General features: G+C 36.0%; 1 protein-coding gene and 1 long non-coding RNA gene across 2 annotated transcripts in view; one reads left to right on the top strand and one right to left on the bottom strand.

Moving 5' to 3' along the window:
• Window positions 1-20312, bottom strand: part of Ostn (osteocrin) — a 43569-nt gene extending 23257 nt beyond the window's left edge. The window contains exons 1-3 of the mRNA NM_198112.2: window positions 20252-20312; window positions 6516-6614; window positions 3222-3430 (exon numbers count right to left, since the gene is read on the bottom strand). Of these exons, the coding sequence (NP_932780.1) occupies window positions 3222-3430; window positions 6516-6614 (308 nt within the window). The 5' untranslated portion in view covers window positions 20252-20312. The remainder of the gene's footprint in view (window positions 1-3221; window positions 3431-6515; window positions 6615-20251) is intronic.
• Window positions 1312-10009, top strand: Gm32312. The gene is made up of 3 exons (XR_384789.1): window positions 1312-1531; window positions 3247-3447; window positions 8244-10009. It is a non-coding gene; the product is annotated as a predicted gene, 32312 (long non-coding RNA).
• Window positions 20313-21730: the final 1418 nt, after the last annotated feature.

Below are 21730 nucleotides of genomic sequence, written 5' to 3'. Positions count from 1 at the left end.
GACACAATTTACGACTTTATTTTCAGTTTTGTAGAATGGCACAGGGTCTCACGTGCCAGGTACTTTGCTCTGCCATACGCCATATCCTACCCTCCTGAAAATGCTCAGATCGTCATACTCAAGTTCTCTCCATTGACATTTCTGTCTGCAATTGATTTTAATAATGTTTTAGCAGACGTGGTTATGGGTTTTTACATTATTGCACGCCTCCATTGTGTTTCCTTTTAATCTCTATTGTTCATAGGAATGTTATGAATTTTATTTTCATGGTGGTTTTTGTACTAATGTGTTGAGGTTTGGTCTTTTGCTGTGTATTGTAATACAAAGTGTGGGTCCCCAAGACCTGGTTGTTCCAGAGACTGTATGTAGACTCAAGGGAGCTGTTTAACCTTACCCTCAAGTTATTTCTGATGGGTGAATAATGATTCTGACAAGCAATAGCTGGGCAGAAGTGACCTAAGTGGGTTTTAGGGTTCCTGGGCCTGGATGCTCAGAGGAGAACCACAAGCAGAGAAGAAGGTGAGGAGGAAGGAGAAGCCACCATAAGTTAGGTGAGTTTATGAAAATATGGCTCTGCGGCCTGACCAACTGGAGTTTAGATAAATCTAGATAAAACAGTTTTAGTAAGTAATAACTCAAGATTATCTATAGAAAAGTAAATTCTAATAGCAGATATCTGCCCAGCTCTTGTGCTGTTTAACGCTTGTTGTCAATATAAAGGTTGTATGTGTCTTTTATCTGGGAACTAAATGGTTAAAGGTGGGATAGAAAGCTTCTTTCAGATTAAAAATTTCTACAACACTAATGCTTTTATATAACTTTGAGTTTCTCTCTTTTAAGCTATTATCTGTTATTTTTTAAGACAAAAGACATTAAACTTAATATTTAACTTTCTTGCTTTTTTCCTTTTCAAATCAACAAGCATCTAGTCTCAAAACACTTTTATTCCCAATTAGTTACAAAATGGTAAAATTTCATTAAGAATTTTATTTGCTATCTTCATTACCCCAGAATGTTTGCTAACTATACTTATAAATAATGTCAGGTAATATACTATAATACAACTCTGTCTTCCTTAAAACAACCATTCTAACATAGTTTTAAAAGTAATGATGTAGCTAATTCTTATGCTAATGTCTCTCTGGTTGCTTTGGTCATCTGAAATTGAAAACTTTCCATCCTGAGAAAAGTTCTCTAGACAAGAAGTAAACACTCATAAATAGCATCAGGAAGTCCCTGAAACCAACCAGATTTACTAGACCACTTCCTTTCCAAGAGTATATAAATAGTAGAGACATACTTAGATAGACAAGTGGCTTAGATGACTCACAAACCAGGCAAGCAGGGGCAAACTGAGCTGCCTTGAAGAAGCTCAGATCAACTGAGGAACCTAGAAAGGACAAGTTCCAAACTGTTAAGCTGCCTGTAGGCTGTGCAGTGTGTTTCAAGTTCTCAGCGAGCTTCGGTGATACAGCTGACTTTGAGTCATCTTTCTTTCTGCTCCTGTACGTGACCCTTCACCCACATTTATGTAAGTAACCTAAAAATCTCATTGGTTCATAAAGTTGGTTTATGGTAATGTCTATAATTCGGATTGAGGATTAGTTAGCATGCATATATGTGTGCGCATGCGTGCATGTGTGTCCCTTCTCCTTCCCACTGGGAGGAGTATGACATCATACTTAGACTCAAAATGTAACTAAATCTTTATTTGTCTGTTTTAGAGTATATAAATTTCAAAATAGGTTATAGGTTGGTTTTTAATTACAGTTTAAATGAACTTCAATCTCTAGTGAATGGTTCCATTCCTAGTAGAACTTTGAGAAATTTTCAGGACTGAAAGACATTGCTTTCTGCAACTTTATTATTTATAATCATGGAATCACCAAACAGAACCAGTCATGATACTGAATAAACCAAGGGGTTCTTGGCAGAAGATATGTTGATGATGGAAAAGCATGGAGTGCTATTCCAGAAATATTTTGCAGTATTTCTTGACCAGTTAATCTTCACTCTATAAGCAATGGGAAATGTTTCATACAAGCATTTTTATGTAGATGATCATCATCAAGGGACAGAAGAATAGGATGGGTTTGTGATAAAATGGTGGAGATAGTGTAAAGAAAGAGATAAAGAAAGACCAGAAACAATCAATTTGAAAAACAAATAACTAGGTTAGAATCAGAGAAGCTTTAGTGAGGGGGAAATAATTATGTTTACACACACACACACACACACACACACACACACACACACACTGGGATTAGAGGACAGTGAAAATAAGATGTGGTATGAGGGGACTCTTATGGCACTATAATATGCAATATGCAGCGAGAGGAACAGTTGGGGTAAAAAATGAATTATGTGTAGATTGGTGGTTTAACTTACTGAGAGTAATCCAGTTATTCTTTAACCATTAACTAAGGGAGAACATCGAAGAATATATTCTAATCGTATTATAACTATTAGTAGCTTACAAAACACTTCCGATTGACTTTGTCATCTGATTTTATATTGGTAAGTATTTATATTCGATTTAGAGAGGAGTAATCCAAACATTATGGAATATTTTGTGTGAAACACATGGCCAGAAAAAAAAAGAAATTTGATTTAAACAAGTGTGCTTCAAAACAAATTCTGAACATCCTTTGCTGCAGAGCATCCACTGTAGGAGATATATTAATTCATATTGTTTTAAGAAGCTCTGTATTAAGAATAACATGAAAACACTGCTCTGCCTATACCTTTGAAGTAGCATTCTCAAGTGACTGAGTACCCATCACATACACACTGCCTTTACCTACCACAAACAATAGTATTTTAAACTACATGTAAGAATGTCTTCCTTGAGAACCACACTAAGATATTAAAGCAAACCACCATATTCCTCCTGCTTCTAAATAATCATTTGACCCACAAGTTGGCCAGCACACTCAGTTTCTGTTCACATCTATGTTTTCCATGATTTTTTATTTGCCTTGATATATATATATATGTGTGTGTGTGTGTGTGTATATATATATATATATATATATATATATATATATATATATATATATATATATATTACATTTCAAATGCTATCCCCAAAATTCCCTGTACCTTCCCCCCCACCCTGCTCCCCTACCCACCCACTCCCACTTCTTGGCCCATGTGGGATCATGTTGCAGACTCTAAAATGGAAGAGCCAGTCCATGGGGTTATTTTCCTTGTCCACCTACCTTTGTTTCCCTCTATGCTCTACAGACCCAGCTGAGAGTCTGTCAAGGGGAGACCCAAAGCCAGAGAAGCTTCTCTTTTTCTTGGTCTCAAATACGTCATTCTCTAAGGACACCAGATCATCAAGACGCAGGAGCTTAGCCGAAAGCTCAGTGGCTGACTTCTCTTCTCTGGCTGTGGGTGGAGACTGCAAGCTTGCTGTTCCAAACTCCTACAGGGAAGATAAAGGTACTCCCATTCACTTATATCATGAAATATAAGTATGTACACAATTAGCAATAGCCATTTCCTACCACTAGATGACATGCCTGTTGATCCTTTTATGTTCTCCCAGGGTTATGATTTAGAACAAAAACTAAACTTTGTGGGACTAAAACCTACAGAGGTAGAATACACCCAGGAGAAAAGAACAACACCTCCCCTTCCAGCATGTTTCTAAAATTTTAAATTTACTGATTAGTCTTTCAGATTCAGCCCCAGAACAACTGCATCCTTCCTTATCTATCATAGTACTCCCTCTGTATCTCTTTCATCCCTACATTACAATTTACTTTAAATAATATGTTACCACAAATTTACATTTCTTATTAAAGTATAAGTAACACAAGAATAGTGGCTATCTGATTAAGCTTTTATTACTTCTATGCAATGTCTGTCCTGACACTTTGCTTATAACAAAAATCTGAATTTTTTGTTCTGTCATTCTATTTTACTTCCATGACATTAGCCACTGGCATCTCATTGTGTTCCAGGTTCTGCATTAGAGGTAAGGGAGGTGAAAATATACAAAATGCTGTTTCTGTGCCCTAGGAAACTAATATCTCAGCCCATATGATTTATTAACAAAGTATAAACAATGTGTAGAACTACCCCAAGAATAGTACTGTTCCAGGCAAATTTTATTTGTTTATCTGCTATGTATGTTTTCTCTTTGTACTTCATGCTAGGCATAAAAGTCTGAGACTGTTCAGTGTGGGGAGTCTCTTTTATCTTCTGAATCCCAGGACCAGCGTTTTAGAAGCTGCTGTTGTTACAAATCCCAAGCTCCTCCATAGTCACAGAAGACTGCTTCTGTACTAGGCACCTGAGACTACTCTCTAGGAGGAGATGTGTCCTCAGCATTTCTTTCCTTCTCCCTTTACTCGCATGCTTCCTTGGGTCACAAGGTGGATCACAACAAAGATGTGAGGAAGAAGGGTGCTAAGTCCCAGGAGAGACTCCACAAAGAGGTAGGGAGACATAACTTTGAAGGCAACGATCTTTTACTTTTGACAAAAGTGAGACAGACTGGGGAGTCCTAGATCTCTGCTGGGTTCTAATCAGGTGGTGAGCATTGGTAGAGTGCTGCTAATATTAACTTTAATGTGTTCTTACTGTAGATTCTTTGATGTTTATTTCCCTTTGAGTTTTTTCAAGACAAATAGTGGGATGGAACGACTCAACTCCTTAAAGGACAGTTGATAAACTTTACCTTGGTGGCCTTGAGCACAATACCCTCATGCTGAGTACCCATCACATACACATCACCATTACCTGCCACACACAATAATGCTTAACCACTTCAGATACTAAAGAGGTGGCCTGAGGACTGTAAGACAGGGGAAACTGCTAGCTACTGAGTCATGACACTGTTTTAAATCAGCTGGGCTGGATCTCCCCTCCAATTACTCCCACCAGGCTCAGAGGGGTGGCCTAGCAGATGGACCATTGCTTTTGGTATAAAACCAGCAATGCCATGATTAGTGTAAACATATTTTCATGAAGATTTTCTGTAAGCAGTCTGTATTGCTGGCTGTTTAAGCTCATTGAGCTCATCTGCTAAACTACTGACTGATAGAAATCCTCTTCTGCCCATGCAATGTTAGGTCCACTGCAAAACTTCTTCTCTGGCAGTGGCTTTTCCTGCCACCTTTATGGTTGCAGAGGCAAGGCAGAGCTTCAGAAACACTTCACAATTTTTACAACAAAGACAGGAGCTGGCAGCAGAGGGGTAGCAGGCACCAAGGTAGGTACAAATCAATGCTGGTTACTTTCTCTTCAAGGGCAGCTGTGACCACCACAGCAGAAAGAGATAATTGGAGAGTTTGTCCAGAGATCCTCCAAGGCAGAAACAAAATAAATGGAAGCAGTCAAGAGAAGGTGTGAATGATCAGGGACCTGAGTTTGAAGGTCACATGCTTCTAAACAGCTAGGAAAGTAAAATCACAGTCTTTGGAATTATACCAGAGACATTTGGCAGGCCTTACGAACCTTAGACACTTTAGGGCCAGAACTTGTACTACTCCCTGCTGTTAAGGGCTGGGGATTCTGAACATCCTAGGACTGTGCCAGGGGTGTAACAGGTGCCTATACCTGTGGCCTGCAAGAATCTTAGAACATTATTCAGTCAGCAGTATCTGGCTGCAATACTCTTGACTACTGTATGAAGCCAATGGTCACAGCCTACCAAGCCCTGAAAAAGCATCTTCTTGAGAGAACAAAAGACCACAGACAAAATAACAGGAACTGAAACATCTGGAAAGGGTTTTTAGTCTTCCAACTAATATAATAAAAAAACCCCATAATTTTGTGTCCTATTGTAATAAAAGGTTTGGCCAAAACTATGTAAAATTCAGCATGCAACCAACTTTATATTTTATACAATAATATCTCATGTTGATGCAATGATGAAATTAAAATGTTTGTAGTGATAATAAATTAATTTTTACTTTTTTATTTTTTTGAGGAATACAGATCTTATTAACTTTTAAAAATATCTAAGTCACTTGCTCTGAATTCTCTTAACTCAATAGTTATTATCATTTATGTATTTGAAGTCTGTGACCTTGAATGCCATTGGCAATGAAAGTAAGTAACACAAAAATGTTTATCTTCTTGAGTTTGTGTTCTGAAGATGGTTATACTATGATCTTCTGATTGTAGTATAAAAAGCTTATGTTTCTTAAAATATAATCATGGTGTGTGTGTGTGTGTGTGTGTGTGTGTGTGTGTGTGTGTGTGTGTGAAAATAGGTCAGAGGCTAACATCAAGTATTTTACTTTATTTTATTTTTTAAGCTAGGCACTCTTGCTGAATATGGAGCTCACTGACAAGGGTAGACTGGCTAGCTAAAAAGTATCAGAAGTTCTGTCTTAACATCCCCAGTACTGGACTCATGGGTGCCTGTTGCTGTAGCCAGCTTGCCTATGGGTGCTGGGGATCTGAATTCATGCTCTCATGATTACTTGAATAACATTTTAATGGCTGAGCTATCTCCTGTGCCCTTTCATGTGACATCCTAAGCTTCTTTCCATTACCTGTGATGCTAAGTCCACAGAGAATGCCTTTCCTGAGCCCCACAGCATCACAATCATAGCCAGGATGAAGTGTGTACTTGCCAATCTCCAGTCCAGCATCTAGGATCAGATACATCAGAGTTTATAGTAATTAGTTTGAAATATAAATACAGAAAACAGAAGCTAATGAAGTTTCTTAGAAGTAAAGCCATTCACTTCTATGTGCTGCAGTGCATGTCAACGAACCTAAATAATGCCTAATAAAATCTGTCAGTCTCCTGTAACAAAATATATAAAGGATTTATTTCCAAGGTAACGCACATTTTATGTATATATCTATAATAATAACTTAGTTAAAGCTAGACAAATATCTGAGACATCAATATTATACAATTTTATTACTGAAGCAGTGGAGAGATTACAACTTCATTTTGACAAAAATGTGAGAGAATAAAGCATTGGGCCTCTCTCTGAAACAGGCTCATGGTACCCATGAAAGCATTTAAATTAAAAATTCTGAAAACACTATACATTCAATAAGAGAATATCTTAATAATCTTTGTTGAATCAAGATTCCTTAAACAAGATTCAAAAGGTGAATATGTTATTTAAAAAGTGTCAAAATTTAATATTCTAAAATTAGAAAATTTTGTAGGTTGAGATTCTACCAAATCCTAATAACAAAATAACAGAGATGATTTTTCCAACATGTATAAATAAGAAAAAAAAGCTACTAGGACACATAATTCACTCTGATTAGTAAAGTATAAAAACAAGATAATCAAATAAAAAATAGGCCCAAGTTATTATAAATAGATATTTCAAAGAAAAGAGAAAACAATGGTATACCCCACAGCACAAATACCATTGCATACTATGCACTTCACATTAAAAATTCTTCACTGCAAGTGTTAGAAGTATTTGGGAAAAAAGTTACAAAAATTCTTGGTAGACTTAGAACTGCACAGAGTTGTTTGAGGGAAACTGGGCAAAATACAAAGAGAGGTTAAAAATAGTCAGGTTTCAACAACTGTTCCTTTATTTCAATTCTAGGTTTATATCCTTGAGAAATGTCTACGTGCTTGTAAGGATATAGCTGTTGGAATGTTCATAACCTCACTTCTTTTAGTAGTACAAATAAAAATCAATTGAGGTGCTCTAATTCAAGAGAGCGTGACCTGAATTAAATGAGAAACATTCAAATTATGGGTTTAAATGATACTACCCAAATGGATATTTAGTATTAAAACAAATGAATTTAATATTTATATGTATGTGTGGATTTCAAAGTAATTCTTTTGGGTAAATATGGAAATGTAAAACATATACATGACATAAAACTATCTACATTATACAAACTATTATATACATTGCTATGTAAGTATTCAAAACAATTCCATATGTTGTGTTCTGTCTGTCTATCTACCTACCTATTAGCTATCTATCCATATATCCTTCTATCTATCTATCTATCTATCTATCTATCTATCTATCTATCTATCTATCTATCTCTGTGTGTGTATGTGTGTGTGTGTATTTCATCAAAACTTGTTTCTTGATTATGGTTACCTCTATGGAAGGAAGATAAAGGTGGGAGTAAAATTAATAAGATTTTGAAGAAATGTAAGGAAGTTAATTTTAGAGAGCAAACACAATTGAGTATACTACATTTGTTAACTATGAATAGTAAGCAGGAACACATTTACAAATTTCAGTTTTTACATTAAAACACTATGTTTCTGATTACAGCTCATCACTGATTCCATTAAGTTTGTTGCCTGGACGTTTGATGTGATCATCTTAAAATACAGCATAGTAAAGGAAGAGGAATTGCCCATTGAAGTGATGGAAGACCACAGGCTTAATCTTCTTATAAAATGATTTCTTAGAACACTTTCTAGGACAAACAGAAAAAGACTTTGGAATTTGAAGAATTGGTTTTGAGTCTCATTTTGCTTTAGTGTTGCTATCATCTTGGACATGGTTTATTTAACTCACCTGAGCTTTAATTTTCTAATTTATGAAGTGAGAAATAATTTTTATTTCAAAAAATTCAATAGGATGGAATTGATTGACCTATAAGGCCTTTCTCTTATATGTTCTCTATTATTTGCACATGAAGCAACATCTATATGCCATTATGCAACATTGCTTTAGTAACTATGTATGTGTTACTATGTCCCCTGACTTTATACTTCCTTATTATTGCTGTGAAATCTGACAGTAGATCTTAGTAATTTGTCATATGCACTGACATGAATAATTATTTTATAGACAGAATAACATCTTCATAATGTCTTGCTTAAGATTTAAAACAAAGAAAAAGATCTTCGCCATGTCTACAATGTTTGTTTTATCAAATCCAATAATATTAGCTTAAACTACTTGTTTGTTATGACATTAATTATTCTCCTTTGGAAACTTGAGGCTAATGCCAGTCATTAACATCTTGTCTGTATCCTACCATTTCAGGAAAGGGAAAGCAAAGTGTGTGTTTTCTGTTTGGCAAGATGGTATTTAGTTGATATATTCATAGAGTGTAGGAAAATGATAAATGAAATTATATCTCCAAATATAGAAAACAAAAACCTTCAGAGAGCATAGCATTAATCGTTTGATTAAAATACCATTTAATTAAAATATCAACAAAAAGCATTAGCTTTTCCTCCAGGAAACTTGTCACTTCTTTGTTTATACTTTTCTCCAGATTTTGCTTGTTTCTTTTATTTTCATGTGTACAAAGAAAGATACCTAAAAAGTATAGCTGCATTTTAAAAATGATCCCAGATTTCTTATATCCCTACATTGAGAAGTAACACTCCCATTTAATCAAAGGGAAATTCCAATCCTCCTGTTTACCTTCTTTAGTTTTTATTTCTCTAAAAATAGTTTTTAAAGTGCCAAAGTGATCTGTTTTACAAGTCTTCCCATGTGGATTTTCTTTACCTATTTTTATGAACATCTTACCAACCAACGTTTCTTTCAAGCCCACAGGCTTTTAAATGGAACAGAATAATTGTGTTTTCAATACTGATGATTACGTCTAACAGGAGTATTTCAGACCTTGGGCGTATATACAAAAACAGTTTTAATATATCCTCTAACAGATAGCCACATCCTGATCATTTTGGATAGGAAGGTGTAAAAATAAACGCCGAGTTTAAATACATGTATTTAATGTTTTAAAGCCATGCTTGTATCCAGTAAACCAACAGACTGAGCTCCTAAATATGGCTTTGCACACTAACATAAATAAGCACTCTGGCACCTGCTGAACAAGCGACATTTGATTAACTCATTCAAACTTGATTGCTACGAAATTAGAAACAGAGGAAATTATAGGGAGGGAAGAAAATGACCAGGTTTAGCCACATTTTTCTATTTTGTTGATAGTGAATAAATATAGCCCATGATTTAAAGGTTTCTTAGGACCAATGTGCTCTCCAAATCACAGAAGAAACTCTCAATGAATATTTTTTGTACAAATTCACCAAAGGAGAAGTAAAGTACAAATTAAAAAAAAAAAAACCCTAACACATTAACTGCTTTCTTTCTTTTCTTTTAAGTCATGTAGCCCAGGGTAAACCCAAATTCATAATTATTCTACATTAGTTCCCGAAGTGTCAGGGTTGTGGTTGTATACCATGCTAGATTTCCCACTTTAACTGAGTAGCTTTTTAAGTTATATTTCTTGGAGTTATAAAGAATTCTAAAGCAAACAAGGCACAGAATATACCTTTTAAGATTTTGTAGGTGTCTCATTTGTAAGTCATTGGGACATTTTATATAGTACATTTTAGTATGCCTAGATACTATTTATTACAATAAAATGTATAGTATATATTAAACACTCCATCATATTTTGTGTTATGTATTACAATTGGACTATTTAATCATCTTGGTAAATACTTTACTTTGTGAAATATTTGAAACCACCTTTTAGACTTTCCCCATATGACAATTTCTTATATCTGGAAAGGATCTTCCAACCCTAGGTTGTAGTAGTGGAGCATAGATCCATGGAGAGAGATACAATGTGTTGTCATCTTCATTAATGAAATAAAGCCCATTACTCATTGTTTTAAAGCAAACTGAAATGTGGACTCCAAAATAGGGACTTGAGTGTGAAGAAAGTAGTTTCCAGTTTAGTAATAGTCAGTGAACAAAGGAATTAGAATGTTGGTGGTGTGTCGTAATGGATCAAATGTTCTGTAACATAGACAGAGAAGAGGGGAAGCTAAAGGAGATGGTGCCTGATCGGATGCACTTTTGAACTAAGATTCTTAAAATATGTATTTGAAGACTAGTGGTGAAAAAACTCTTTAGATCGTTAAAGTTGTTTTTTAGTTTGGAACTTTATGATAATCACCTAACTTAGCGATAGTTGACCCAAACATCGGAAATTCACGGTGGTACTAGTTTTGTGGGTACATTTTTAGTAGGATGTGGAAATTTTTAATTTTCTCTAATATCTAGATTGGAAACATTTAACATATCACCCATCCACCCTCATTTTCAATAGAAATAAATTAAAAATTGAATACAATCAATTAAAAATAGAGGATATATTAACTGATCTATTTTCTAACCTTTTCTTAAGTCTTTCCCACTGTGATCGAGGGCAAAGCCTTTACCAGGCTTAATATTTTACCAATAAGCACTAGCACTGACTCTCTGTCATGGCCAGCTGCCCCTGTTCACTCAACTGCCATACTATTATTCCTCATGTGGAAATGCACGTGCTCCTCAATGCACAAGGCGTGTGAGCACCATCCTAACTAGACTCTAAAATCACACTAAGATTTTTAAATGTCCCCTTCCCCTCATCTCATAGTCATGCAGAACTCCTTGTCAGTAGAGAAGAATTCAGGAACAGGAGAAACCAGAAGGACAACAGATTGTCATTCTGAAAGAGATCCCAAAGAGGAATTGATTAACTCAAAATCTGAGGCTTATTATAAAAGTAGAGCAGATGCAGGAGTCATGAACAGCAGGCTTCATCCTAGCCTGACTACTACCTAATGATTCAGTTTTGGGCAAGTCTTTTCCTCTCTGTATCAAGTGACATGGGCCTTGGCTCACTGAACTCTGATGTTTACTTACTTTTCTGAAGCCAGTGAGTGACACATACATACATACATACATACATACATACATATATATTATGCTAGTGTATACATATATGTATAGCATGTATATGTATACACTAGCATAATATATATAACATATATATGTATACACTAGTTTCATACACACACACACACACACACATATATATATATATATATATATATGTATATATATATATATATATATATATACACAAATTATCATTCTTTCAACTTGCAACACTCAGGGAAAGTTATTTTAAAATGCTTCCATAAAGACTTCCCCTTAGCTGATATTATATATACACACACATTTATATATATACATATATACACATATATATGCTAATATTATATAATGTACATATACAAATATGCAATATGTATTTCCATTTCTCATAATGTATGTAATTATACATATAATTATAAAGATATAATTACACACACATATACATTTATCAACTGATTTTCTTTAATTTGACACCATTTCATCTACTATAGGTTTCTAATATTAAAACAATTAAACTTGAATTAAGTGCCTCTGGAATTAGAAAAAATTCTTAATCATAATCTTTAAAAATTAGTAGAGAAGGATGAAGCTCAACATGTTACCCTAAAGAATGATTCCAGTAACACCACCACCAAAATGCTTAAATCCATTTACACTGTTTGACTGTGTTCACAAGCTCCTCAAGGGCAGTGGCTGTGTGATATTCACCAGTCCATGTTTGCACCTTGAAAAATGCCTGCCAGGCAACATTGTATATTTTAGAAAGCAGTCTTAATTAGGAGGTAAGCACAAGCACATGGTAGATATTAATAACCAAGTTTAAATGATATGGAATCTAACTTATATCAACATGCTAAGCTAGGTTAAGAGAAAACACGGGCAAGTTTTTACACTAACAATGAAGTTTGATTAAATCCATGCTAGAGTCCAGTCACATTCAGTACCATTCCACATCCTCATCCCTGTGGAAGTGATACACATCACAACCCCCAAGAATCACCCTTGGAGCTAGCTTCAGACATCTTATTAAATGCCAAATGGCAATTAGACCTCTGCATAGATAAATGATGGTGTGAAACAATGCTCCTCACAACCAGAAAAAAAAAACACTTTAGCCTGTTATTATAGCCAAATCTTTGAATAAAATTAGTTATTTCTGATACTCACCAATGGGACAAAATACAGCCTTTGACACTGTAGATAGAGAAAATGCTGACAGAGTTGCACACAAATGCACATGTTTGAAACATGGAAACTATAACATGGAAAGGTTTTCAGAAGGTCAAGGTAGATAAGTGGAATGAGGAGAAAGTAGACTATTACCACTCCATCATTTATCCTCCCTTCTACATATACAACAGTTAACATTAATCTTATACTTAAGTGACATAAAATTAGCCACTAGAAGCAATGAAAAATACTCTCTAAAATGTAAATAAAAAAGTAAATATGAATTTTCTTCCACCTAACAACATGATGTTAAGTTGTCATATTTTACATGTTAGGAATGTGAGATTTGGACACAGACACCTGCCCGACCCTAGTTGCCTACTTGAGCAGCCCACAAATTTCTTCTTGCAAGAGCATATTCTTTCTTCAATATTTGGATAATCTTTAAAGAAAATTTGCATCATAGGATCAGAGGTGAGGAAGACACAACATCTGCCCCAACACCAGGAAGTAACTGGGACCAGCGGAACCCAGGAACACAGGAACTCCACCTGACCAGTGGCACAAGTTCCTTCCAGTCTGGTCTGTTGCCGTGAGTAGACCTTGGATGCTAACTCCACTGCCAGTCCCACAAGTGACGCCAGAAGCTCCACTACCAGGTGCTTTAACACACCCAGGATCCCAGGATCCCTGGAGCTTGGTCAAACCAGGATCTCAGAGTCCCAGAGGCAGCTGGATTTCCAGGAGCTCTGACACACCCAGGATCTCAGGATCACAGGATTCCAGAATCAATGAATCACTGAATCACAGAGACAGCTGAACTCTGAGGAGTTCTGACACAACCAGGATCACAGGAAGGACAGGCTCCAGTCAGATGTAGTGAGGGCAGGTAGCACTAGAGATAACCAGATGGCAGAAGGCAAGTGTAAAAACATAAGCAACAGAAACCAAGGTGACTTGGCATCATCAGAACCCAATTCTCTCACCATAGCAATTCCTGGATTACCCATTACACTGGAAAAGCAAAATTTGGATTTGAAATCACATCTCACAATGGTGATAAAGGACTTTAAGAAGGACATAAAAATAACTCCCTTAAAGAAAACACAGGAGAACACAGGTAAACACCTAGAAGCCCTTAAAGAGGAAACACAAAAATCCCTTAAATGATTACAGGAAAACACAATCAAACAGGTGAAGAAAATAAACGAAACTATCCAAGATCTAAAAATGGAAATAGAAACAATAAAGAAATCATAAACGGAGACAACCTTAGAGTTAGAAAACCTGGGAAAGAGATCAGAAGTCATAGATGCAATCATTACCAACACAATACAAGAAATAGAAGAAAGAATCTCAGGTGCGGAAGTTACCATAGAAAGCATTGACACACCAGTCACAGAAAATGCAAAAAGCAAAAAGCTCCTAACCCAAAACATCCAGGAAATCCAGGACACAATGAGAAGATGAAACCTAAGGATAATAGGTATAGAAGAGAGTGAAGATTCTCAGCTTAATGGGCCAGTAAATGTCTATAACAAAATTATAGAATAAAACTTCCCTAACCTAAAGAAAGAGATGTCCATGCACATACAAGAAGCCTACAAAACTCCAAATAGACTGGACCAGAAAAGAAATTCCTCCTGTCACATAATAATCAAAACATCAAATGCACTAAACAACGAAAGAATATTAAAAGCAGCAAGGGAAAAAGGTCAAGTAGCATATAAAGGCAGACCTATCAGAATTACACCAGACTTCTTGCCAGAGACTATGAAAGCTAGAAGATCCTGGGCAGAATTCATACTGATCCTAAGAGAACACAAATGCTAGCCCAGGCTACTATACCCAGAAAATCTCTCAATTACCATAGATGGAGAAAACAAGATATTCCATGACAAAACCAAATTTACACAATATCTTTCCACAAATCCAGCCCTACAAAGGATAATAGATAGAAAACACCAACACAAGGAGGGAAACTACTCCCTAGAAATAGCAAGAAAGTAATCTTAAGCTACAAATCTGAAAGATAGCAACACAACATAACTCCACCTCTAGCAACAAAAATAACAGGAAGCAACTATCACTTTTCCTTAATATCTCTTAACATCAATGGACTCAATTCCCCAAAAGAGACATAGGCTAACAGACTGGATACCTAAACAGGACCCAGCATTTTGCATACAGGAAACCCACCTTAGTGACAAAGACAGACACTACCTCACAGTAAAGGGCTAGAAAACAATTTTCCAAGAAAACAGTCCCAAGAAACAAGATGGAGTAGCCATTCTAATATTGAATAAAATTGACTTTTAACCAAAAGTTATAAAAAAAGATAAAGAAGGACACTTCATACTCATTAAAGAAAAAAAATCTACCAAGAAGACCTCTCAAGTCTGAACATTCCAGGCCCTAATAGCCTTTTCATCTGATTCAGAACTATTAAGAACTGGCTCCTTGAGCTCATCTAGTGATGAGTATAGGCTCCTTCTCCTAGAGACCTCCGCTAATTGACCTTTTTTCTTTTCTTTTTCCTTCTCCTTCCTTCTAATCTCTCCCCAGGTATTCTTACCTGACCTAAACTTTTCCTCAGTTCTATGCATTACATGCAAGGGAACCCACATTCACAAAAGATAGTTTACTATAGCTCAAAGTACACATCTCACCCCACACAATAATAGTGGGAGACTTTAACACCCCACTCTCAGTAATGGACAGATCATGGGAACAGAAACTAAACAGAGACACAGTGAAGCTAACAGAAATTATGAAACAAATGGATCTAATAGATATTTATAGAACATTTCATCCTAAAGCAAAAGAATATACCTTCTTCACAGCACTTCACAATACCTTCTCCAAAATTGCCCATATAACTGGTCACAAAACAGGCCCCAACAGATACAAGAAGCTTGAAATAACCCCATGCACTTTATGAGATCAGCATGGACTAAGGCTGGTCTTAAATACCAACAAAAGCAATAGAAAGCACACATACACATGGAAGCTGAACAACACTCTACTCAATGTTAACTTGGTCAAGGAAGAAATAAGAGAGAAATTAAAGGCTTCTTAGAGTTTAATGAGATTGAAAACACACCATTTCAAAACTTATGGGACACAACAAAAGCAGTGCTAAGAGGAAAGCTCATAGCTCCAAGTGCCTGCAAAAAGAAACAGAAGAGAGCTTATACTAGCAGCTTGACAATACACCTGAAAGCTCTAGAACAAAAGGAAGTAAATACACCCAAGAGAATTAGATAGCAGGAAATAATCAAACCCAGGATGAAATCAACCAAATAAAAACAAAAAGAACTATACAATGAGCTGGGGTTTTTTTTTTTAGAAAATCAATAAGATAGCTAAACCTTTAGTCAGACTAACCAGAGGGCACAGTGTACAGATTAAAATTGGAAATGAAAAGGGAGACATAACAATGAAATATATCTTAAAATAATTATTATTTTTGTTGAATATTAACAGTTGAAAATATTAAAATCATGTTCTACAAACATCATGGGAATATTATTGATAATTTTCCTCACTGGGCTTGAAATTAGCATTTGTTTGATGTTTAACTTCAAAGAGTTTTTGCTATTTTGAAGTTTATAAAATATAATTACTGATAAAATAAAAATTTTTTGCACAGTTTAATAAAAATATTAATATTTAAAATTATTGTGTATCCTTTTTTGTTTACAGCAGGCATGTTAAGTCCGTGTGGAATGCATTACAATTCTTTTGTTTGGAGCTGATGAGCTGGGATAAACTGAGTTTCCACAGGACCAGAACCTCCTAATTGCTTTGCACTTTCTGCACTTCCTACTAAAACAAGAGAAGGAGAGGAAGTATGCAAGCTCTTGAGTTACACAGAACAGGATCTCAGCTCTAGCAGTACCTGTTACTTATTCTTGTTCTTTGTTATTTACTTTGGAAAGGAGATAGAGACTGAATGCAGATTTATTGTGAAGATTAGAAATACTTCATGTGAACTCATCAGCAATAGCAATCATTCAATAAATAATAGTTCTATTATCCTTCAAGAAAAGCCTATTCTACACAGTTTTACAAAGGCTGTAATCCTTGGACTTAAAATTTAAGAAACAACATTAATGTCTAGAATCAAGAAACATGGTATAGTCGTAGAAATACCAAGACAATAATGAAAATAACATTAAGGGCTGAGACAGAGAAGTAGCATCTCCCATGGGTGAGATCACTAACTGGTTATTTAATACAAAGTGGCAGCTCTCTGAAGTATGCACAAAAACAATAATGATGAACTTACCATGATAGGTTTATATTTATGTGTTTATTTATAAATATGGAACAGCGCTTATCAAAGAAAACTATGCCATCGATTTAGAAGGGAGGTTGGGGGTAAGGAAAGAAAGGCAGTAAATGATATAATTGTCTTTTAGTTAAAAAACATATTAAATAAAAGAAGAGTAAAACCAGAAACACTTTTTCCAAGCAACAGTCAGGGTTATGTCTGATGTGCTATTACTACTTTGAGTTGTAGCATTTCCATGAAAATGTTAGCATTCTGTTCTAACCAGTCAGTTTTCCTGCCTGGGTAGAAGACAAAGGAAAGAAATCTCATTTGTACACAAGCCATAAGTACTCTTCAAGCTCTGACCACATTAAATGAAGTGAATTTCTAATATTATATGCTTTTTAACGGTTTTCATATGCCAGCAATATTTTGTTGATGGGACCCTGATATAGCTATCCCTTGTGAGGCTATGCCAGTGCCTGACAAACACAGAAGTGGATGCTCACAATCAGCTATTGGATGGAACACAGGGCTCCAATGGAGAAGATAGAGAAAGTACCCAAGAAACTGAAGGGGTCTGCAACCCTATAGGAGAAACAACAATATGAACTAACCAGTAACCCAGAGATTGTGTCTCTAGTTGCATATGCAGCAGAAAATGGCCTAGTCAGCCATCATTGGGAGGAGAGGCCTTGGTCTTGCAAAGATTATATGCCCCAGTACAGGGGAATGCCAGAGCCAGGAAGCAGGAGTGGGTAGGTTGGGGAGCAAGGCAGGGAGAGGGTATAGGGGACTTTCGGTATAGCATTTGAAATGTAAATGAAGAAAATATCTAATTAAAAAAAACAAAAAACAAACAAATTAACAACAAAAAAGTACGGTTTTCCTATGGTTAGGGCTTTAAGTTCTATAGGAATCCCGAGTTTTAGGAAAGAAGAGGGCAATGTTAGATGTATTTGAATTTAGCCCAATATCTGAGAAAGCAAGACTTGGAGAGAAAGAAATGAACTTGATTCCAGGAGAGGATTTAATTAATGCCTGTGTGAGCAGGGAGGGCATGGTTGGTACTGATGTTGGAAGGAGGGGAAGAGGTATAGCATTGTTGGAAAGGGAGAGGAAGGGGACACAGAGAACTGTTGGAGGAGGAAGAGCACTGTTGCTGGCAGGAGCGGGTGCTTAGTTTTAAGACTTGGGCTGACAGCATGTCTAGAAGGAAGAAATATTAGTACTGAGTTAAACCCAGCTCAAGCCAGCCAAAGCAATGAACAACTGTTGCCAAGCAATGCTGATCACTGCTCTAGAGCACAGCTCTAGATTTATCTGGGGTAAGTGTGTGTGGTGTATAATCTGAAAATTGACCTACACTGAAGCCACTGTCAAGGTTAAATGTACTCTCCTAAAAATGGCCAGGTTTAGGAGAGGACCTTTACTACACAATGGCATCTCTAGAGACTTCAGTTTTACTACGAAATGCCCCAGGCAATCTGCATGTTTCAGACAGTTATTGGGTGGCACTGGCATTAGAAATCTAGTTTCCAGAATCTAAGGCTTGTGTTCCTTTGGCTGAACCAACAAATCCAAGTAAGATTTGTCTAGAGGGTAGGAACACAGTAGGCGACATATTGATAGAAGTTAAATTAGATCACATCTAAAGGTTAGCCTGAAGATTTTGTGGTACTGACACTCTCTAACATGGGAAAAGTAATTGGTAAAGGACCCCTGGTCATTATATTTTCTCATAGTCTTGCCACTTGTATTTATTTTATCTGTCCAATAACAAAATACTGCCAAGTCCTACTCTTATGCTTAAGGCTTACCTGAAGTGCATAGGAAGATGGGACATAACTATAATAGTAAGATATATATATATTCATTTGAGACAAACTGAAGTGATCAAAGTTGACTAAACAACAACCAAAGTCATTAAGAGGATTTGAAGAAGAAATAGAAATACAATATAACTCAGAGATTCCTACATCTTGTCACACAAAGGTATCTTCTCCTTTATTGCTCATGGTTCAGTTTATAAGAGTTCTTTAAAACCCTGTGGAATAAAAGGGAGAAAGCAAATGCCAATCTTAAATCCTTTTATTGCTTGACTGAGGCTATGGAGCAATAAAATTATAGGGGAGACATGAATGCTGTGCAGATGATGCCCTTGGAGAAAGTCACTAAACAGTTTGAAGAACTGTACCAAAGTAAAGACAAAGGACAACAGGCACAGTTGATTTGGGAGTAAAGCATGCTAGAGGATTCTAATTCAGTAACTGCATATCCATTTAAATTGCTATAATTTATTTCCAAAAGGATGAACCAGAAACATAGTAACCACATATCTAATAATGATAATAATATTATTAATAATGATGATGATAATAGTTTTGCTCCATACCTACATAATCTACCCATACAATTCAGAGCAGGAATATTGTACTATTGAAGCTCAATTTATTGAATTGTAAGGATTTATATGTCACTGTAGTGATCAAAAACTGAAGCAGAATTTTTAATTTTGTCTCAAACACAGCACAAAGATATGTATTAGAGTAGTAATACTTAATTCAATCAGTAAGTAGCAAGAACATTTCAAAAACTGAACAAAACATGTGTCTACTTTAACTTTGTTGCTATTATATTTGTTTTTTCTAATAAGAGAAATAAGATGCTTTAGAATTTATAAGTTTAGAATTTTATTTCTTAAGGGTTACTCTTAAGCTCTAATTTTGTTAGAAATATAGATGACTGGAAAAACCTTCTCATCTATCTAAATTATCTAAATCATTTGTAGAAAAACCCCATTTCTTGCATTTCTTGATACTAGACATCTGTGGTGAGTGAGAAACAAAACCATGAATATTTCTCCTGAGTTTCTCTCTCTCTCTCTCTCTCTCTCTCTCTCTCTCTCTCTCTCTCTCTCTCTTTCTTTCAGTTTTGAAATAAAAAAGACAAACAGATCACAAATACATATAATAAATATGAAGTGTCTACCAATTATCTCTTTCTAATTTATTTTACAAAATATGCTAGATTTTTCCACTCCACAGTAGAGAGGAAAACTTATCAAAAGCTGCTTCTAATTTTATCAAAACCAAGAAATACATGAAATAGTTAAGAAGGATGTGGGAATAAAAGCAACAGTTAGAAAGAAACCTAATCCAGAGATCTTTATCAGTTTTCACATTTGGCTTACCTTGTGAGAAGTCAGAGCTCCTAACTTTAGAGTCCTGCCTGCAGCTTATCCCAAACTTAGCCCTGATGCGAGTTTCTTTCTGTGTTTTTATAGTCTCAGTTCTACTCCACTTACTCCAACCCCTGTCGTTGCTTTCTCTTACATCAGTTCCACAGATTTTCAGCGGAACATTTCACCAACTCTCTCTCTCTCTCTCTCTCTCTCTCTCTCTCTCTCTCTCTCTCATTCTCTCTCTCTCATTCTCTCTCTCATTCTCTCTCTCTCTCTCTCTCTCTCTCTCTCTCTCTCTCTCTCTCTCTCTCCCTCCCTCCCTCCCTTCCTCCCTCCCTCCCTCTAGCCTTCCTCCTCAATCACTCCCTTTTTTCCAGTCTCTCACCCCCTCCATTTCCCATATTCTCCCTTTTCCTTTCCACATTTGTTCTATCTGTTGCTTTGATTGTGGTATTTGAGTAGCGATAGTAGCTCAACTCTGGAAAACTTAAGTACACACTTAGCTCGTGCTCAGCTGCAGCAGCAGCATCTCTACCAGAGCTTTTAGTCGAGTTCTGAGTAATAAAAATGTATTTGAGAGACTAAATGCACAAAGATTTGTGAAAGTCACTAACAAGTTTTAAAAAGTCACAGCAAGATTTAAAAAGATCCTAATCAGACACATACGGATTTATTGGTGGAGTGAGGGACCCTTACACCAGATTATCATCCACAGAAATGATGAGCGGTTTGTGTCTTGGGAGCACTGTGCTGTGTCCCTGAATCAGACAGGTACTCCTTAACTGTCATGGTTATATTAGGAAACCAGCCACTAATAACCCTATAAATAAAGCACTGTGGCATGTGGCTATAAATGCAGAGGTTAGAGTCGCCCTTATCTTGCTCTTGTTGTCTTTTATTTCAACCAAAATATTCCCTGTTCCATCTGAAAATTTTCTTCATCTTCACTTCCTGGAAATCTGTTTTCTACATATGTACATTAGTTAAAAATGACTGACCTTATAGGTACCTTCTATGTTATTAGATCATCATTGGTTGTTTGATTCATTGTAGCTCTCCCTTTATCAGATACAGTATCTGAGGCTAGAACAATTCACTGACTCAGTGAGGACACACACCTAAGTGCACTGCCAGAGCTAGATTACAAAGTCATATCATATTTCCATATCCAGTTCTTTGCCCATGGTTGCATTCTGTCTATTTTTAAAGCTACCAAAGAGAATCTAAACCAGATTATATTTTTGCACAAATAGAAATAAAATTGTTCTTTGGTTTTGCTTACAAGCCATGTAAAATACTATTCACTAGCATAGGAACTATTGCATGGTTAATTTGGAGTTACACAGGGGAGCCAACCAGAGCATACTGAATTGGTGGGACAGTAAAACACTTTGTTTTTATGAAGGGCTTCCAGGGATAACATATGTCTCAACAAGTATGAAATCCGAGCAGTTGGCAGCAGTGGTTCCCAAGTCAAGATAAAAATAT

Source organism: Mus musculus, chromosome 16 (assembly GCF_000001635.26).
Source record: "Mus musculus strain C57BL/6J chromosome 16, GRCm38.p6 C57BL/6J".
Taxonomy (NCBI): domain Eukaryota; kingdom Metazoa; phylum Chordata; class Mammalia; order Rodentia; family Muridae; genus Mus; species Mus musculus.
This window is presented reverse-complemented; position numbering and strand designations above follow the sequence as displayed.